The sequence below is a fragment of the Rutilus rutilus genome (genome assembly GCF_951802725.1).
Source record: "Rutilus rutilus genome assembly, chromosome: 9".
In the NCBI taxonomy this organism is placed as follows: domain Eukaryota; kingdom Metazoa; phylum Chordata; class Actinopteri; order Cypriniformes; family Leuciscidae; genus Rutilus; species Rutilus rutilus.
In genome coordinates this window covers 31,212,608-31,232,970 of record NC_140223.1, presented here as the reverse complement: position 1 = coordinate 31,232,970, position 20,363 = coordinate 31,212,608, and the positions used below count along the sequence as shown (strand labels likewise).

Sequence of the window (20,363 nt, the reverse complement as noted above, 5' to 3'; positions counted from 1 at the left end):
ATTAATTCCCCAAAACTAATACAATTAATGACAGATCATTCTTAAACAAGGTAGAATAAAAAGCTTTTCTGACACAGTCTGAGGAAGTTTTTGGTAACACTTTACAATACGGGTGCACTAATATGCATTAATTCATTCTTAACTAATGCACAGATAATTATGTGTTAATGTATGACTGTGTGTTTGATCTATTCTAAACAATTAATTATTACTGCATCAGCAACTAATAAAAAGTCTATATGATTAATAGATTAAGTAATATATGAATTGTTATTAATTAAATCTGTCATAATGTATTAATTCCTTAATAACATATTGTATTAACTAATAGTGTAAATGTATCTATACCAGATGAACTGCCGCTTCTAGTACCTTGTTGTTCATGGCACAGGAATCTGTCAGGTTAAGCTTGAGGTCTAGGATTCAAAGGTGGAACTGAGAAGATGCGGCTGGGCACTGCTATTTCATAACACTGTGTCAAAGACAATATAATGTCCATTATAGTCAGTGATAGTGATGCTACGCTGGATGTGGCACGACGCTACACGACACAGCAAAACCCCGACAGTAAACTGATGCCACTTTCTATTTCTGATGTACTCCAAGCTCTTGCACTACTTCTGTTATGAAGGACAACTGAACTTGCAATGGTCTGTCATGTCCAATGTAGACAGCTGCTGCTGTATGACCAATAATGGTCACGTCCAGTTTAAACACAGTGTAACAGCGGTCAGTTGGTCAGATTCTGGTGTGCTGATATTTGTGTGCAGCCCAACTTACCCTTCCTTCACACACATTCTCTGACATTACATTCACTGCATGTGCCACTGTCAAACCCATGAATGACATATCACTTAACAATTAGTTATAGTCATGTGCTCAACAAGTGAAGACATAACATGATACATTTGCAAATCATTAGCTAATGATTAATTAAAGCAGACTGGAAGTTGAAGTACATAGCTTTGACCAATTGTGGTCATTAACGCATTAATTTTATTAGTTAATACAATATGTTATTAAATAATTAATACATTGACACATTTAATTAATAACTTCATATATTACTTAATCTATTTATCATATAGACTCTTTATTAGTTGCTGATGCAGTAATAATTAATGGTTTAGTTCTTCATGAGTCATACATTAACACATGATTATCTGTGCAATAGTTAAGCATGAATTAATGTATATTAGTGCACCCGTATTGTAAAGTGTTACCGCTTTATTTATCAGCCACTCTGCTCTCACCAATAGTTTCAAACGCCTGTACTTTCCCCAGATAGATGGACCTCAGGTGCACACATGCACACTTTTTGGGAACAGTTTATCTTACACATTTATTAATGTCTGTGACTGTAGTCAGATTATTTTGACAGTCATTTTGTTCTTTAAGGCACTTTTTACTCTTTTATATAGTCTTTGTGTTTGTAACTGAGCTGCAGTAAACGTCCAGGTAACACTTTATAATAACTGCACGCTATTAATCATTAGTTAAGCATTAGTAAACAGTTAATTCATCATTTATAAAGCATTAATAGACATTAATAAGCAGTTTATAAATACAGCTATAAATGCTTTAATCTTAATTTATAAGCATATCTATAATGTGTTTAATTATTGTATTTTCATACTTTATTAATGATCAATTTATCATTTCTAAATGAAGTATTGCATTATTTACAAACCAGTTACATTATTTACCATTATTTACACACTAGGTGTTGTCATTGATTAAAAAGATCACTTAGAAAGTGTAAAGTAAATGTAGTAGATTGAGGAGTTATAAAGCATTTAGTAGTGGTCAGTTAACTATTTTTGTGAGCTCATCTAAAGTGAGGATAGTTATGCCTTGTAAAGCATTTATAAAGGAGATTTAAAGACTCATTTATCTTCTAAACAGAAAAAGGAAACAAACACACACAGTGATACAGAACATAAAAATATTTAACAGCCTTTAAATCTCCTTTATAAATGCTTTACAAGGCATAACTAGTCCTCACTTTAGATGAGCTCACAAAAATAGTTAACTGACCACTACTAAATGCTTAACTACCTGAATTAAACATGAATTACAGTAGAAATCAAGTTAATAAAGCATTTATTAACACACTAAGTAACTATTACTATATGTCTGAATAATAATATGTATTTAAACAGTTTATTAATCATTTACTTACACTTTCTAAGTGATCTTATGAACCACTGACAACTCCTAAATAACCAGTTTGTAAATAATGCAATACTTCATTTAGAAATGATAAATTGTTCATTAATAAAGTATGAAAATACAATTATTAAACACATTATAAATATGCTTATAAATCAAGAACAAAGCTTTTATAACTGTATTTATAAACTGCTTATTAATGTCTAATGTAGTAGACATGAAAGAGGTAATGTTTTTGATTGTCACGTGATCATGGTGGGGGGTCACGGGATTTTGTAGGAATGTGAATATTAGTCACCTGTTCACTGATTGAGATAGGAGGAGGGGGTGAGCAGGGACGATGTATTCTTTGTTGACCACTAAACTCTGTAACATCAAGAGACATCGTCTGTGCAATAAAAAAAAGTTTATTCTTCAACGATGTTTTATTTTATGCGTCACAAGTGCATAAAGTCCCTGTCTTAGAGTGTATTCACACCAGGAAAGTCCGATAGTTCACTTGCTTTGGTCCGGACCAAATACAATGTTGATTTTATTTGTTTGGTATGGTTCGCTTTCACACTGCTCTTTTTGCAAGAGAACCAAAATGTGTAAACAAAACCACACGTGTGCTAAGGTCGTCCATTCATTGGACAGGAATTCTCAAGCAGGGAAAAGCAGGAAGTGCACAAACAGGCTCAGCATGGAGATATTTCGTTATGTAATATTTGTTATTTTACTGATTTGGTGTTATTCTCTACAAACGCAATATGAAGAAACTAATGAGCATCATATGATACAATGTCATCTCGATGTTGTAATTAGGATTTAGAGAAGACGACGATGTGCAGCAAGACGGTTCCGGCGGAGAGAACATGCTTTTAAACCATTTAAGTGTGATAAGACAAAAGAGAACGCTCTGTCTGTGAACGTCCTGATGCACACACGACGCGCAGAAAGACGCGCAACAGTATCGCGTGCACAGACAGCGCGCCGGAATTCTCTTTCTCTTTCACGCTTGAACGAACAATAAGACACACCATTATGCCAAAATGTCCGTTTTGTTAAGTATCCTCATAAGAGCAGTCAAATAAAAAGGCGCAGTTTTCTGCAATTGGGTCGGTTTATGTTCACACCGTAAACGAACCGTACCAGAGGTCGTTTGGAACCGTACCGAGACCACCTCTTCAGCTGGGTCTCGGTTCGATTGTTTGGTCCGCACCCGAGTTCGATTGCTGTATTCACACCTGCCCAAAAGGTCCGCACCAAGGGGGGAAACGAACTAGAGTTCAATCGAACCAAACAAGGCAGGTGTGAATACACCCTTAGTCTCTCAGCGGTTGGATCATTGGATTGTGTGGCCGCTATATCTATTAATGCTTTATAAATGATTAATTAACTGTTTACTAATGCTTAACTAATGATTAATAGCGTGCAGTTTTTACGGCCTTTAAATCTCCTTTATAAATGCTTTACAAAGCATAACTAGTCCTCACTTTAGATGAGCTCACAAACATAGTTAACTGACCACTACTAAATGCTTTATAACTACCTGAATTAAACATGAATTACAGTAGAAATATATGCAATATATTTTTACGAAATATATTGCAAAATATATGAAATAAAGCATTTATTAACACACTAAGTAACTGTCTGAATAATAAGATTTATGAATGTACATTGACATAGTTTATTAATCATTTACTCACACTTTCTAAGTGATCTTATGAATCAATGACAACTCCTAAATAACTGGTTTGTAAATAATGCTATACTTCATTTAGAAATGATGAATTGATCATTAATAAAGTATGAAAATACAATTATTAAACATTATAGATATGCTTATAAATCAAGAATACAGCATTTATAACTGTATTTATAAACTGCTTATTAATGTCTATTAATGCTTTATAAATTATGAATTAACTGTTTACTAATGCTTAACTAATGATTAATAGCGTGCAATTATTATAAAGTGTTACCAAAGTCCACATTGTGCCTGTAAACTAAACCAAACGTACATTTTGGAGTTATTGAAATACTTTTTGAAGAATTTGAAGAAAATGTTTATTAAACAATTATGATCATAGATTTAAGAATCACAGTCTTACAAAAAAAAAATAATAATAATAATAATAATAATAATACATGTGTGTTGCTGCCAATTTTTAACTTGGGCTTAATTTGTCAAATATACTTTGAAAAATATGTACTTCATATGAACTTTGACCTGAACAAATGGCATCAAAGTTTTGGAGTATTATTACCACAATTGTATATATTTACTATTTACTAGTCTTGCATAACTTAAATTGTAAGAGATAATGTACAGTCAGCTGGTCATTATCACAAAATAAACCTGACAGAGTGTTCAGGACTGACATGCTGATTCTCACCACTAACTTCAGAGGATGAAATACTCTTCTGTCTCCTGCTGATCACATATTGTACCAGATTATATTTGACAAGCTGTTTCAGTAGATCAGTGTCAGTTGATCATTTTCATATTAACACTTCCTTTCCTTTGTCATCTCTAACTAAATCTTGTTCTTTCTTTCTGATTTTGGAAGAAACCGTACAGCACCTTAAAACATCAACCTGCGCTCTTGACGCACTTCCCAGATCTTTTTTCAAAAGTGTGTTAAACAGTTTAGAAGCAGATCTTCTAGTAGTGGTAAATGCCTCACTTCTCTCTGGGAGTTTTCCAAACTCCCTGAAAACTGCAGTTGTCAAGCCCCTCCTGAAAAAGAGCAATCTGGATAAGACCATATTAAGCAACTATAGGCCGATCTCAAATCTTCCTTTCATAGGCAAGATCATTGAAAAGGTTGTCTTCAATCAGCTGAACAAATTCTTATGCTCAAATGGATACTTTGACAATTTTCAATCTGGTTTCCGACCGCACCACAGCACAGAGACAGCGCTCATAAAGATAATAAACGATATTCGCTTAAATACTGATTCAGGCAAATTATCAGTGCTGGTGCTACTCGACCTCAGTGCTGCATTTGACACTGTCGATCACAACATACTTCTTGGCAGGCTGAAAACCGTGCCAAAACTTTCTTCAGTTAAACAAAGACAAAACTGAAGTCATTGCGTTTGGAAACAAAGATGAAGTTCTTAAAGGTGCATTGCGCAACATTTCATGTTAAAAATACCCGTTTTTCTAACCCATACATGCTTAAACAATTGCCTGATGGGCTGAATGAGCCCTTCTATGATCACTGCGATTGCCTCTATAATCCTGTACAGTAAAATAAATAAGAGGGATTCGGGTCGGAATCGACTGGGCGTGACGTCATGCGCGTTCACGCTCACCTGGCTATGTCTGGCAGGTTTGTGTATTCGCCGCCATTATCCGCATCAGCGAAGACAACTCAAGCGACTTTTGCAAAAGTAGAAGATGGATTCAAAGAGACCGGCTTCTAGTTCATCCCAAACCCCAACGCAAACTCCACGTAACCGCATGCACAACTCTGGTTGCAGTTTCGTGTGTCGCCAGAAGGGGGCATAGTTCTGCAAAAACTCAGAGACTTGCGCAATGCACCTTTAAGGTGAACGCATACCTTCACACTAGAGGTCAAACAACCAAAAATCAAGTCAGGAATCTTGGTGTGACACTAGAGTCAGACACTAGTTTCAGTAGTCATGTCAAAGCAATAACTAAATCAGCATACTATCATCTGAAAAATATTGCAAGAATTAGATGCTTTGTTTCCAGACAAGACTTAGAGAAACTTGTTCATGCTTTCATCACCAGCAGGGTGGATTATTGTAATGGACTCCTCACTGGCCTTCCCAAAAAGACCATAAGACAGTTGCAGCCATAGGCGTAATTTGCGGGTGGGACAGGTGGGACATGTCCCCACCACTTTTTGCTAAGGTCGATATTGTCCCCACCACTTTTGAAACATCTCGCGGCACGAATGTACCAATACAAATAAATAAAACATCTCCAGTTAACTAGCAGAGCATTCATTTAGTTCGTTTGTAAGAGGCGATCTACCGCTGAAATGTGTTGTTTTTGAAATCAAGTGATCAAAGTGCTCGTTGCCGCTGCGATCAGATACAGACACAGGCGCGGATACTGTGTTCTCTTGTGGCTCGCGCACAGTCTTCACTCGGACGCGCGCTTCAATCCGTTGTGGAGACTCTCTATTCGTTCCGGTGACATTACAAAACAAAATGCATACAAACGTATGCTTGCCTGATATACAACCACTGATAAACATAATCGGTTTTAATGAGAAAAAAAAAAAAAAAACTACGAGTCTACGATATAAAAATATAGCCTACGAGTGCGGATTAGAACCCACAACCTCTGACACGCTTGGCAAAAGTTCTACCACTGGACCATTTCAATATACACATTATATCAAACCTCATTAAACGACAAATTAAACCCATGCACTATTTCAATCGATCGCTGGACATCGTAATGTTATTGTACATACATCGATTTATGATTTAGCATTCATAACCCCCCCCCCCCCCCGTTTTTTTTTTTTAAAACCCGTCCTACCCACTTTTTAAAACAAAGTTACGCCACTGGTTGCAGCTCATACAGAATGCTGCCGCCAGGATTCTGAGCAGAACCAGAAAATATGAACATATCACACCAGTCCTCAGGTCTTTACACTGGCTCCCAGTTAAATTTAGGATTGATTTTAAAGTATTATTACTGGTATATAAATCATTCAATGGCCTAGGACCTCAATATATTGCAGATATGCTCACTGAATATAAACCCAACAGATCACTCAGATCACTAGGTTCACATCAGCTAGAAATACCAAGGGTTCACTCTAAGCATGGCGAATCTGCTTTTAGCTACTATGCCAGCCACAGCTGGAACCAGCTTCCTGAAGAGATCAGATGTGCTCCTACAGTAGTCACATTCAAATCCAGACTCAAAACACTTCTGTTTAGCCATACATTTACTGAATGAGCACTGTGCCACTGTGCGTCCGAATGATTACACTGTATTTTATATACAGATTTTATAGACTGATTACACTGCCAGAAAAGTCACCAAGTTTCATACTATTCCGATAAAGCTGTGATTTTTAGAAATTCAAAACAGAAAATTTTCTGGTCAGAAATTACCAAAGAGCACCCTAAATGAAAACGAAAAGAGGCAGAGTGGTGTTTTATAACATAGTTTGTTTTATTGTTGCCTAAAATTTACATACAGAGATAACCAGAGTAGCAGAGTGAGCTGAGTGACGCGCGCTGTTCCATTTGCAAAATTACCGGACTCGTACCGTACCATACCGTACCGCTCAGTGGAAACGAGCCATAGCAACAAAGAGGCACAGTTACAATCGTGTTTTATCCTTTCCTGACCATGTGACTAAAACTCAAATGTGAGACATTCAAACTGACCAATCAGATAATTACACTTCCCCCATTGTTCTAAAGGTGTGACAATTCATAGACCCCCAAAGTACACACATCTTGGCCTACAGGCCTTGATCACCATCTGTGCCTTTAGGAACTCAAATGGTCCTTGTGGTAGAAAAAGGGGGTGGAATTAAAACAGTAAAGCAAATGTCTTGGTTCATTTCAAATATCTTGGATTATTTTCAATTCTACAATTTACATTAACATCAACTGAATCTGTTAATTAAAATAATGATTTAGAACTTGTGGTTTCAGGAAATTATTTAAATTACTGTTTTTGTTTCATTATGTTTCAAAGTTTATTTGCAGTTATGCACTCTTTTTTTGTTTGAAAAATGTAATTGATTTCAACTAGTGTGGTTCAGTTTGCCAATAATCATTTGATATTTTGCTACAAAAAATACAATTCCACCTCAAAACAAAATTGAAAACTAAAGATAATTATTAAAACATCTGTTCATCACTTTTCTCTGTTCAATTACACTGACCTTAGGTATTATCTGACAAACTGTTTGATTAATTTCAAGAATCTTTATTTGTCTCTTTGTCATCTCTAACTGAATCTTGTTCATTCTTTCTTTAGATTTGTTGAACCACAGAATAAATCATCTGAATCATGGGAGAAAAGAAAGAGATTAATACTGGATTTGTGTCTGCAAGCTGCTGTTCACCAGAAAGAGACAATAGAAGAAACTGTGAAGAAACTGCTGTCATCTGTGAAATATGAGAGATGTGATTTCCTGCTGGATCTGTGTTCACATGTGAAGGACTATGAGACTCAAACAGGCAGGAGTGTCCTTCCAGCATTACAGCCAGTTTATCAGTCAGTGTCTCCTGCAGTCTGGAGAATAAAGCTCTCAGAGAGAAAGAGCTCCATCCTCCTAGAAGTGCTGAAACTCCAAACAGAGAAGAAACCAGTAGAGCTGAGAGACTGGACAGATGAAGAGAGTGAAGTGAGGGGATTCCTCCAGTGTCTGCCCTACATCTCACAGCTCAGGTGAGAGTCTCATGAGGAACAAACCAACCATACTTGATTATTGTATTCAGTGCTCACAATAAAATTAATGAAATGAATGTATATGTTGGGTAGACAATATAAATGTGATCATGAACCTGAATTGAAAACACTGAACTGAAGTGTGGTTTTGTCGACACCACAGCGGCCGGATGCATAAACTTCTAATATTCTTACAAGTTAGTCATCTCATATTTTTCTTCTTCAAGACTGATAATAACTGGTTTAAAAGAGTTACATAAAAAGGTAGATTGGTGAAATTTAAATCTGTAAAGAAAAATCTGATTTTCTCTCACTAATAGATAGTTGTTCAGACTCATTCTCATGACACAGTTTTAACTAAGCGTCTCTGTTTCTGCATCTGGCCGCTGACAGTCGTGTTGTAAGTAAATCTGTTGTTCAAATCCTTCTCTCACTCTTGTTCAGTCAGTCTCTGTAGAGATTGATTTTGTTCATGTATTTCTATTGTATCAGCTTCATGCAGCTCACAGTACGTTTATATATGTGGTTATAATCGAGTTACAGTGGGTCTCTGCATAGTAAATATACATCACACAATACTTTATCAAATATTTGCAAGATTTAAAAACACCACACATTACTCTTGACTTTCACAGTTAGTGCTCAACGATGAGGCCAGTTGTATTCTGATTAACATACTGGATGAAGTCAAGATACAATCACATCATCTGTTGCCTGTTCATCCGTCTTCAGAAACACCAAACCAGTTCAATTTCAACTGGACTAAAAAATGTAGATAACACTTTAAGAGACTAATAATGTTTTAGCCAAACTGAAATTGTCACAAAGAGAGTCGTAGATCCAAATGCAGCAAGCAGTTTATTGTAGACAAGCCGAGACCGGTTTCACAGATGAAAATACTCAAAACACCACGTATACCAGGCAGGCAACCAGGATACACATTCACATGAGAGGATGATACCGTCTCAGGCCTAACACTGGAACTGGATAAAGAGAACTCCACACGATCTCCAGAAGTCTGGAAACACAGACGAGATCAATCCTATTCCATGCCAACTAGAACTGGATGAAGCGAGCACAAACAAGAGTGACAAATGTATATAAGAGTAACAAGTGTATATAACAAACCGACACCAGGCAATGATTAATTCCGCTAGATATAGGCAGCTCACAAGAGAATAAACTAGCTGCAGCTGCGGGCTGATTAAGTGATCAGCTGGTTACTAAGCAACAAACAAGGACACACACTAGAATGCCACACCCACAACATAACAACAGAAACACAAAACCAGACACTGTGACATTAATGTAATGTTTAAAGTGCATATACACGTGATTACTGATGTGACGTAATACAGGACAAAACAGCACTTGACTTTAATGGATATTATGGAAGTAAAATAATGACAAATGTTTTTGAAACAAAAAAGCTTATTGAATTGCACTACTTGAAAATTGCATTTTTATGGGCTGAAATTCAACATGGTTGTATATTCAAGCTGTGAATATTTCAATTCAAAACATTTCACACACATTTTCATTATTAAAAATTCAATAATCCATATTCACCTTTCAAATTTCACTTCCAAAATATTAATTCTGTTTAAAAATACAACCTATAATATTCAACAGACAATTTTCAGTCCATTTTATTTCGCTTCACAAATTCAGTGGTTCAAATTCATCATAAAATCTGCTCAAAAGTTTCTTAAACTTTGTTTTTTAAAATTTTGTTTAGATTCCAACATGTAGAAGCTTTACAGTAATACTTATTTTACTAAATATTAAATTTAGGATTATATCTTCACTTTTATTCAATATTTTATATTCTCCTACACTGGACAATAAAGTGATAATTATGTGTGTGTCTCCACAGATTTTGTGACGGGAAGAGAGAAGCTGCTGTAAAGTTTCTGCTGAATCTGTTTGTTTCAGCATCAGAGTTTGATGCAAATACAGAAGAAAATTACACTGAACTATTAACATCTGTGTGCAGCTACACATCTTTCCCCTGTCGTGAGAATTATTATGATACTGAGTATCAGTGTGATCTCCTGCTGGATCTGTACTCACATTTGAAGGACTATGAGACTCAAACAGGCAGGAGTGTCCTTCCAGCATTACAGCCAGTTTATCAGTCAGCTCCTGCAGTCTGGAGAATAAAGCTCTCAGAGAGAAAGAGCTCCATCCTCCTAGAAGTGCTGAAACTCCAAACAGAGAAGAAACCAGTAGAGCTGATAGACTGTACAGATGAAGAGAGTGAAGTGAGGGGATTCCTCCAGTGTCTGCCCTACATCTCACAGCTCAGGTGAGAGTCTCATGGGGAACAGACCAACCATGCTTGATTATTGTATTCAGTGCTCACAATAAATTAATGAAATGAATGTACAGAGTGTGTTAGGAATACAATATATATGTGAACCGGAATTGAAAACACTAAGTTGCATGAACTTCTTAGACTAGTCTTACAAGTTAGTCATCTAATTATTTTATCCAAGACTGATCATAACTGTTTTAAAAGAGTTACATAAAGAGATATATTGGTGTAATTTGAGTCTGAAAAGTAAGTCTGATTAGCCCTAACTAACTGCTAGTTGTTCAGACTAGTTCTTGTGCAGTGTTGGGCAGTAACTAGTTACTAGTAATGTGTTACAGTAATATTACTTTCTCTGGTAACTAGTAGTTTTACGATTTCCTGATTGGTCTAGGGGAGGTAAGCAACAGCAAACATGGATGATGGTGAAATTTTTATTTACAAATCAAGCAAACGAGGGGTATCAGATTCAGACGGGGGTATTGCCAAAACAACAAACATAATCAGTCTAACTCCTCATTAACCAAACTACTTAAACTAAAAGAAAAGAAAACAAGAGTACAGCAAAATAAGCTAACTCCCTTGCTAACATAAACAGGAGAAAGTCAAGTTCAAAATAAACGGCACCCACCGCCCTACTAACCCCACAAATAAAGAAATAAATGATTAACTAGCAAACTTCAAGTAAACCAAGAGAAAAACAGATGAATTAAACCATACAATGAATAATCATTGAAGTTAACACTCACTTCTGCCTTTTAAGTTTCAATCATAGAGTGTGATCAAAAGAGACTAAAGAGAAAACTCTACTTCAATCAGTAGAACACAAATGAAGTAAAGATACACAACAACACCATCAACTACTTGCTTCAACACAACATCAAGTCTGGGGTTGACCATGAGTCCTCAAAGCTGTTGCACACAGTCAAGCCTCCACCAACACAGCTCTGATGATGCTGTCAGTTTAAACACTCTCCTTCCTCTCCCAGCATCCAACTGATCCTCCATCTCTGCTGTCCACATCAATTTCACTTTGTGCTGCGCCATGACTGCGTTTGTTATGCTTTCATCTTCCATCATCTCGCTTTCTGATTGGATATTGTTTCGTTTCACGTTATAATCTCCAGAGCGTGCGCGCGTTTGTCCTCTGAGTTCCCCCCACACATCAGGATTTCTGATCGTAAATATTCAACATGTTGAATGTTTACGATTCGCGATCGGGGCGGCTCCGACGTTCTTCCGATCAGGTTCGGACACTCTTAACACACCTCACACCAAGAGAAAATCTGATAAGATCATCTGTAGAACCATCAAGATAATCGGGACATAGCTAGGATTGTCGGAAGGGGGAAATCGGCCCAAAATCAGCCCGATTATCTTCTGGTGTGTACCCAGCATTACGGCTCTGGACGTAACAGTAGTGTAACTAATAACATTTATTTTTTTGTCACAATTGCTAATGATCTGAAATTCAAAAATCCAATCAATCCTATCAATTTTCATAATCGTTGTTGTGTGTGTGCGCTCATGACTTCACCAATGCAGCAACCTGGCTTTGCCTGAAGATGGAGAAGCTCAGATCATATAGCGGCTGAAAATACAACCTTTATTTTAATTTATTTTGCTGCTTTATTTAATAACAGAAGTTATTTAATAAAATTGTGGCTTATCATCAGTTTGAGACAGTTGTACTTAACTAAGCGTCTCTGTTTCTGCATCTGGCCGCTGACAGTCGTGTTGTAAGTAAATCTGATGTTCAAATCCTTCTCTCACTCTTGTTCAGTCAGTCTCTGTAGAGATTGATTTTGTTCATGTATTTCTATTGTATCAGCTTCATGCAGCTCACAGTACGTTTATATATGGTTATAATCGAGTTACAGTGGGTTTCTGCATAGTAAATATACATCACACAATACTTTATCAAATATTTGCAAGATTAAAAAACATCACACATTACTCTTGACTTTCACAGTTAGTGCTCAACGATGAGGCCAGTTGTATTCTGATTGACATACTGGATGAAGTCAAGATACAATCACATCATCTGTTGCCTGTTCATCCGTCTTCAGAAACACCAAACCAGTTCAATTTCAACTGGACTAAAAAATGTAGATAACACTTTAAGAGACTAATAATGTTTTAGCCAAACTGAAATTGTCACAAAGAGAGTCGTAGATCCAAATGCAGCAAGCAGTTTATTGTAGACAAGCCGAGACCGGTTTCACAGATGAAAATACTCAAAACACCACGTATACCAGGCAGGCAACCAGGATACACATTCACATGAGAGGATGATACCGTCTCAGGCCTAACACTGGAACTGGATAAAGAGAACTCCACACGATCTCCAGAAGTCTGGAAACACAGACGAGATCGATCCTATTCCATGCCAACTAGAACTGGATGAAGCGAGCACAAACAAGAGTGACAAATGTATAACGAACCGACACCAGGCAATGATTAATTCCGCTAGATATAGGCAGCTCACAAGAGAATAAACTAGTTGCAGCTGCGGGCTGATTAAGTGATCAGCTGGTTACTAAGCAACAAACAAGGACACACACTAGAATGCCACACCCACAACATAACAACAGAAACACAAAACCAGACACTGTGACATTAATGTAATGTTTAAAGTGCATATATACGTGATTACTGATGAGGCGTAATACAGGACAAAACAGCACTTGACTTTAATGGATATTATGGAAGTAAAATAATGACAAATGTTTTTGAAACAAAAAAGCTTGAATTGAATTGAATTGCACTACTTGAAAAATGTGCATTTCTTTAACCCTGCTTGCATTTTAATGCTTTGTATTTTCAGGGCTTGCATTTTTATGGGCTGAAATTCAACATGGTTGTATATTCAAGCTGTGAATAAATTTCAATTCAAAACATTTCATACACATTTTCATTATTAAAAATTCAATAATCCATATTCACCTTTCAAATTTCACTTCCAAAATATTAATTCTGTTTAAAAATACAACCTATAATATTCAACAGACAATTTTCAGTCCATTTTATTTCGCTTCACAAATTCAGTGGTTCAAATTCATCATGAAATCTGCTCAAAAGTTTCTTAAACTTTGTTTTTTAAAATTTTGTTTAGATTCCAACATGTAGAAGCTTTACAGTAATACTTATTTTACTAAATATTAAATTTAGGATTATATCTTCACTTTTATTCAATGTTTTATATTCTCCTACACTGGACAATAAAGTGATAATTATGTGTGTGTCTCCACAGATTTTGGGACGGGAAGAGAGAAGCTGCTGTAAAGTTTCTGCTGAATCTGTTTGTTTCAGCATCAGAGTTTGATGCAAATACAGAAGAAAATTACACTGAACTATTAACATCTGTGTGCAGCTACACATCGTTCCCCTGTCGTGAGAATTATTATGATACTGAGTATCAGTGTGATCTCCTGCTGGATCTGTACTCACATTTGAAGGACTATGAGACTCAAACAGGCAGGAGTGTCCTTCCAGCATTACAGCCAGTTTATCAGTCAGCTCCTGCAGTCTGGAGAATAAAGCTCTCAGAGAGAAAGAGCTCCATCCTCCTAGAAGTGCTGAAACTCCAAACAGAGAAGAAACCAGTAGAGCTGATAGACTGGACAGATGAAGAGAGTGAAGTGAGGGGATTCCTCCAGTGTCTGCCCTACATCTCACAGCTCAGGTGAGAGTCTGGTGGGAAAAAGACCACCATGCTTGTTTTATTGTACTCAGTGCTCACAATAGAATTAATGTACTGTAATTAACTTACATATTTATTAAACAACATGAATGTGAACGTGAACCAGAATTGAATTGCATGTCATCACACAAAAAAAGAAAACACTACATTGACGTGTGGTTTTGTCAGTAGCATTAGAGTTGTATTTGTAAGTAGATCTGTTGTTGAAATCCTGCTCTCACACTCATTCATTCAGTTTGTTTCTGCTGTGTAGAGAGAGATTGTGTTCATATTTCTATTGTATCAGCTTCATGCAGCTCACAGTATGTTTACATGTGCAGTTATAATTGATCAACAGAGGGTTTTTGCTTAGTCGAGCTGCAATCTTCATCTCTCTGTCCAAATAAACCTGACGCAATACATAATCATATATTTACAGAATTAAATACACATTATCTCTGTCTTTCAGAGAATGTGTACAATGATGAAGCCAATTGTAGTGTGATTACTGTAACGTGAAGAAAAACTACAATCACATGATCTAGGTTTGTTAGTTTGTCTTTAGAAAAACCGAACTGGTGCAATTTTATTCAGACTAAGACATTTACATGACATTAGAAGATGAATAATAGTTTTAGAAGATGAATAATAGTTTTAGTCCGCCTGAAATCAAACATGTAAAGTACATGTGAACGTGATTACTGATGTGATCATACACAGGACAAACTGCACTTGACTTTAATGAAGCTCCCCATACACAAAAGAAATATATTTGAAATATATTTTTGGATTATATGCAAATATTCGAAATTGGCCCAATAAATATATTTTATTATATTAAATATATTTTAGTTAAATATGTGAATATATTTATATGTAAATATATTTACTAACAACATATATGTTCATATATGTTTTAACTTTTGCAAATTGTTTCATGTGACATATATTTTGACATTTACAAAGTTAACATTTTCACAAACAAACAACACATTTTCAATTTATTTCTTACATTTTTATTTATTTCATTTTAAATCTGAGTTCAGCTATTTTTGAGTTGACAGCTGTCCCCAGTTGTCCCTTGGTGGCCTGTGGAAATGTCTTCAACACTGCGTCTGGGGGTAGAAGGATAGACACTGTGTTTAGGTTTAGCTATTAGATGTGATCAGTGTTTCAGCATAGTTAGCAACTGCATTTGTTTCCTAGATACAGTATATCTAATAAACTGGCAACTGAGTGTGTAACTGTGTTAACATCACATTTCACATTGTAACAATATCACCACCTGACTGAATGTTAAGTAAATCAATTGCCATCTCACCAAAAATAACACTGATGGTGTTGGAGTCCAGTGCTTCCCGCTGCAGATCAGTCTCATCCCTTCTGGATTTCTGGAAGACAAAGTATTAACAGTACAGAATATTTCTGGGATTTAATTATTTTTACAGAATTGAATACAGTTATTTAATAGTGTGTGTATGCAGTGTTAGACACTGAGTTCTATCTATTGTTTAAGTGTACTTCACTGTTGGAGTGTCACTGCTATACTTGCATCATAAATATTGTGCATATTTTCAATATTTAAATGACTTCAGGAAAAATGTCAATAAAACACAACAATAAATCTAATAATTGCACTTAGTGTTAGGTACGTGCCACCTAATATGGCCTAACAGTCCTAGGAAAGCAACTATCTGTCATTTTACATTGCAGTCATTTAATTGTAAGTACAGTATTTATTATAGCTGTGTGTCATAATACAGTAGTGAAATATGGTAGCCTACTGTTGTGTATAGGGGAAAAGGTAGAGGAATTACTATGATCAAAATACATTTTCGACCCTTCTTTAGCAAGCTAAACATTTTATGACCATATATTTTGTCATATATTTTACATTACATGTTATAAATGTAAATATATTTCACACTTAACATCATATATTTTTGTTATATTTCAGAATATATTTCATATCAACAATGCAAATATATTTCAATGTATTTGGAATATATGCCACATATATTTTTGACGCTTTTAAAATATATTTCAATATATTTTTTCCTGTATGGGTCTAGATAAAGCATTTACTGTCATGATAGTCAGCGGACAAACACAGTGTAGAAACTGTCTGTCTGGCACAGTTTTACCTTCACAATAACTGATTCAGGGCTTAAATCATTTTGAAAGTATGTCTAAAAGAAATAAGGTGATTTCATTATTTGATTATTTTCCCCCATTATTATTATCTACTTTTTAGAAACCTGAGACACAAAAAACCCCAGAAAAGTCTAAGTTGAAATGCTTCATTTATAATTGTATTTAAAAGACAGATAAACACTCTTGATTCAGCTATAACAAACATTAGATGAAAAAACTCTGCTCATTTATATTGTGGATCACATACAGGATTTTATTTTATCCAGCTCTGGACATTAACATTCTCAGTTTGTCTCTGTCCACAGAATTCATGAAAATGCTTCTGAGGAAAAAGAATCTGCTGCCCAGTTTCTGCTGGATCTGACTGTTGCAGCTTCAAAGTGTGTTACAACTACAGGAGAGAATTTCATTGAGCATTTAACATCTGTGTGCAGCTACAAATCATTTCTCTGTTATGATGATGATGAGCTTTATGATGAGTACTATCAGGATGAACACTGTGATTTCCTGCTGGATCTGTGTTCACATGTGAAGGACTATGAGACTCAAACAGGCAGGAGTGTCCTTCCAGCATTACAGCCAGTTTATCAGTCAGTGTCTCCTGCAGTCTGGAGAATAAAGCTCTCAGAGAGAAAGAGCTCCATCCTCCTAGAAGTGCTGAAACTCCAAACAGAGAAGAAACCAGTAGAGCTGATAGACTGGACAGATGAAGAGAGTGAAGTGAGGGGATTCCTCCAGTGTCTGCCCTACATCTCACAGCTCAGGTGAGAGTCTCATGGGGAACAGACCAACCATGTTTGATTATTGTATTCAGTGCTCATGAATTTAATGTACAGTGTGTGTTAGGAAGACAATATATATGTGAACCAGAATTGAAAACACTAAGTTGCATAAACGTCTTAGACTAGTTTTACAAGTTAGTCATCTATTATTTTATACAAGACTGATCATAACTATTTTAAACCAGTTACATAGAGAGGTATATTGGTGTAATTTGAATTTGAAAGGTAAGTCTGATTAGTCCTAACTAACTGCTAGTTGTTCAGACTAGTTCTTGTGCAGTGTTGGGCAGTAACTAGTTACTAGTGATGCGTTACAGCAATATTACTTTCTCTGGTAACTAGTGTAACTAATAACATTTATTTATTTTTTGTCACAATTGCTAATGATTTGAAATTCAAAAATCCAATCATCCCTATCAATTTTCATAATCGTTGTTGTGTGTGTGCGCTCATGACTTCACCAACACAGCAAGCTGGCTTTGCCTGAAGATGGAGAAGCCCAGATCATATAGCGGCTGAAAATACAGCCTTTGTTTTCATTTTTCTGTGTTGCTGCTTTAATAAATAACAGAAGTTATTTCATAAAATCATGGCTTGTCATCAGTTTGAGACAGTTGTACTCTTCGTTTATTTGTAACTTTCATGGATTCACAAGCTGCAAAAATGATGAAATTACCAATTTTATGGAGGTGTAATGGCAAAGTGTTGTAACTAGTGTAATTAATTACTGTTGGCCGGGAGTAATAAGTAAAGTAATAATAATATTTTTGAAAGGAGTAACTAGTAATGAGTAAATTATACATTGTTTGAGTAACGAGCCCAACACTGTTCTCATGACACAGTTTTAACTAAGCGTCTCTGTTTCTGCATCTGCCGCTGACAGTCGTGTTGTAAGTAAATCTGTTGTTCAAATCCTTCTCTCACTCTTGTTCAGTCAGTCTCTGTAGAGATTGATTTTGTTCATGTATTTCTATTATATCAGCTTCATGCAGCTCACAGTACGTTTATATATGTGGTTATAATCGAGTTACAGTGGGTTTCTGCATAGTCGAGCTTCAATCTTAATCTCTCTGTCCAAATATACATCACACAATACATTATCAAATATTCACAGGATCTGAGCCTCTTCATTTTGGGGTCACACTGTCCCCTTCATGGTCAAAAGTGACTAAAGCCTTAAGATGTAACTTTTTTTTTTTCTTTTTTTTTTTAAGGAAATCAATGTAATGTTTTTTTGTTCAATAATATTTTTTGATTATTATTTAGAATTTTGATGGGATTTTATGATATAATGCAATTTTTAAACAATTTTATGATCTATTTTTTCCATTAAAATGAATATATTTTTAATTATTTTTCAATAAATGCAATATTAGGAAAGCCTTTAAAATATATTTTTTAAAGTGAGAATAGTGTCACCTGGAGGCGTTAAACAAAAATGTGTGATGTCATGGTGTAACCAGCTATAGCTCCCTATAGAAATATATAGAGAGGCTTTTGGATTCTCTACAATTTATGTTTTATAAACAAATACTGTGATGGGCCTGGTTTGTGTGTGTGTGTGTGTGTGTGTGTGTGTGTGTGTGTGTGTGTGTGTGTGTGTGTGTGTGTGTGTGTGTGTGTGTGTGTGTGTGTGTGTGTGTGTCTGTGTGTGTGTGTGTGTGTGTGTGTGTGAGATTACTGTTGTGATGTAAAACAGCGCTTGACTTTAATAGATTGAGTGTTTACTGTCAAATCAAAAAACAAACAGTGTAGAAACTTTCAATTACATGTACTTGAAATGAAAGGTTTAAGGAAAGTAAGTTACTCAAAACTTTTATTGTATTTATTTTCCAAAAGATAGAAGCTATAAAAAAATACTTATTTTGCTAAATTCAATTTAGGATTATATTTTCACTTTTAATTAATATTTTATATTCTCCTACACTGGACAATAAAGTGATAATTATGTGTGTCTCCACAGATTTTGGGACATTATCTACAGGAAGAGAGAAGCTGCTGTAAAGTTTCTGCTGAATCTGTTTGTTTCAGCATCAGAGTTTGATGCAAATACAGAAGAAAATTACACTGAACTATTAACATCTGTGTGCAGCTACACATCTTTCCCCTTTGATGAGAATTATAATAATAATTATATTCAGAAGCACCAATGTGATCTCCTGCTGGATCTGTGGTCACATGTGAAGGACTATGAGACTCAAACAGGCAGGAGTGTCCTTCCAGCATTACAGCCAGTTTATCAGTCAGCTCCTGCAGTCTGGATCATAAAGCTCTCAGAGAGAAAGAGCTCCATCCTCCTAGAAGTGCTGAAACTCCAAACAGAGAAGAAACCAGTAGAGCTGATAGACTGGACAGATGAAGAGAGTGAAGTGAGGGGATTCCTCCAGTGTCTGCCCTACATCTCACAGCTCAGGTCTGTATTGAATACTTTTAAAATACCATTTTAAATGCCTTTATATTTCATTAAAGATGTATGCTTTTTCAACCACAGATTGTAAACAGAAGTCAGTATGCTTGAACATACCATGACTTTTATATCTATATTTAATCATTTTGATTCATAATGTCCTCGTCCTGTAGGAATGCTGAGCGGTTCATCCCTTCACTATGTAAAGTGTTTGGGCCGAGAGTGAAGGCAGATCAGGTGACTCCTCTGCTCCAGGCTTTAGACTTCACTGTTACTCTGAGTGGAGAATTACCCAGCAGCTCCTGCAGATCTGTGGCGAGAGTTCTGGGCCGTTCGCCCTCAAAACTAAACCTGACTCTGAAGACACACGCCATCTCTCTCAGAGGACTCAAACTGCTCTTCAAACACATCACACACCTGCACAAACTGAGGTCTCAGATTCATCATCTGCATTCACACTTTTA

General features: G+C 35.9%; 1 protein-coding gene across 1 annotated transcript in view; it reads left to right on the top strand.

The window, feature by feature from the left end:
- Window positions 1–20,363, top strand: part of LOC311297099 (uncharacterized protein) — a 79,361-nt gene that overhangs the window by 55,480 nt on the left and 3,518 nt on the right. Inside the window, exons 21-26 of the mRNA XM_084419212.1 lie at window positions 8,147–8,560; window positions 10,437–10,868; window positions 14,128–14,559; window positions 17,016–17,474; window positions 19,456–19,905; window positions 20,073–20,330. Coding sequence (XP_084275338.1) covers window positions 8,147–8,560; window positions 10,437–10,868; window positions 14,128–14,559; window positions 17,016–17,474; window positions 19,456–19,905; window positions 20,073–20,330 — 2,445 coding nt within the window. The remainder of the gene's footprint in view (window positions 1–8,146; window positions 8,561–10,436; window positions 10,869–14,127; window positions 14,560–17,015; window positions 17,475–19,455; window positions 19,906–20,072; window positions 20,331–20,363) is intronic.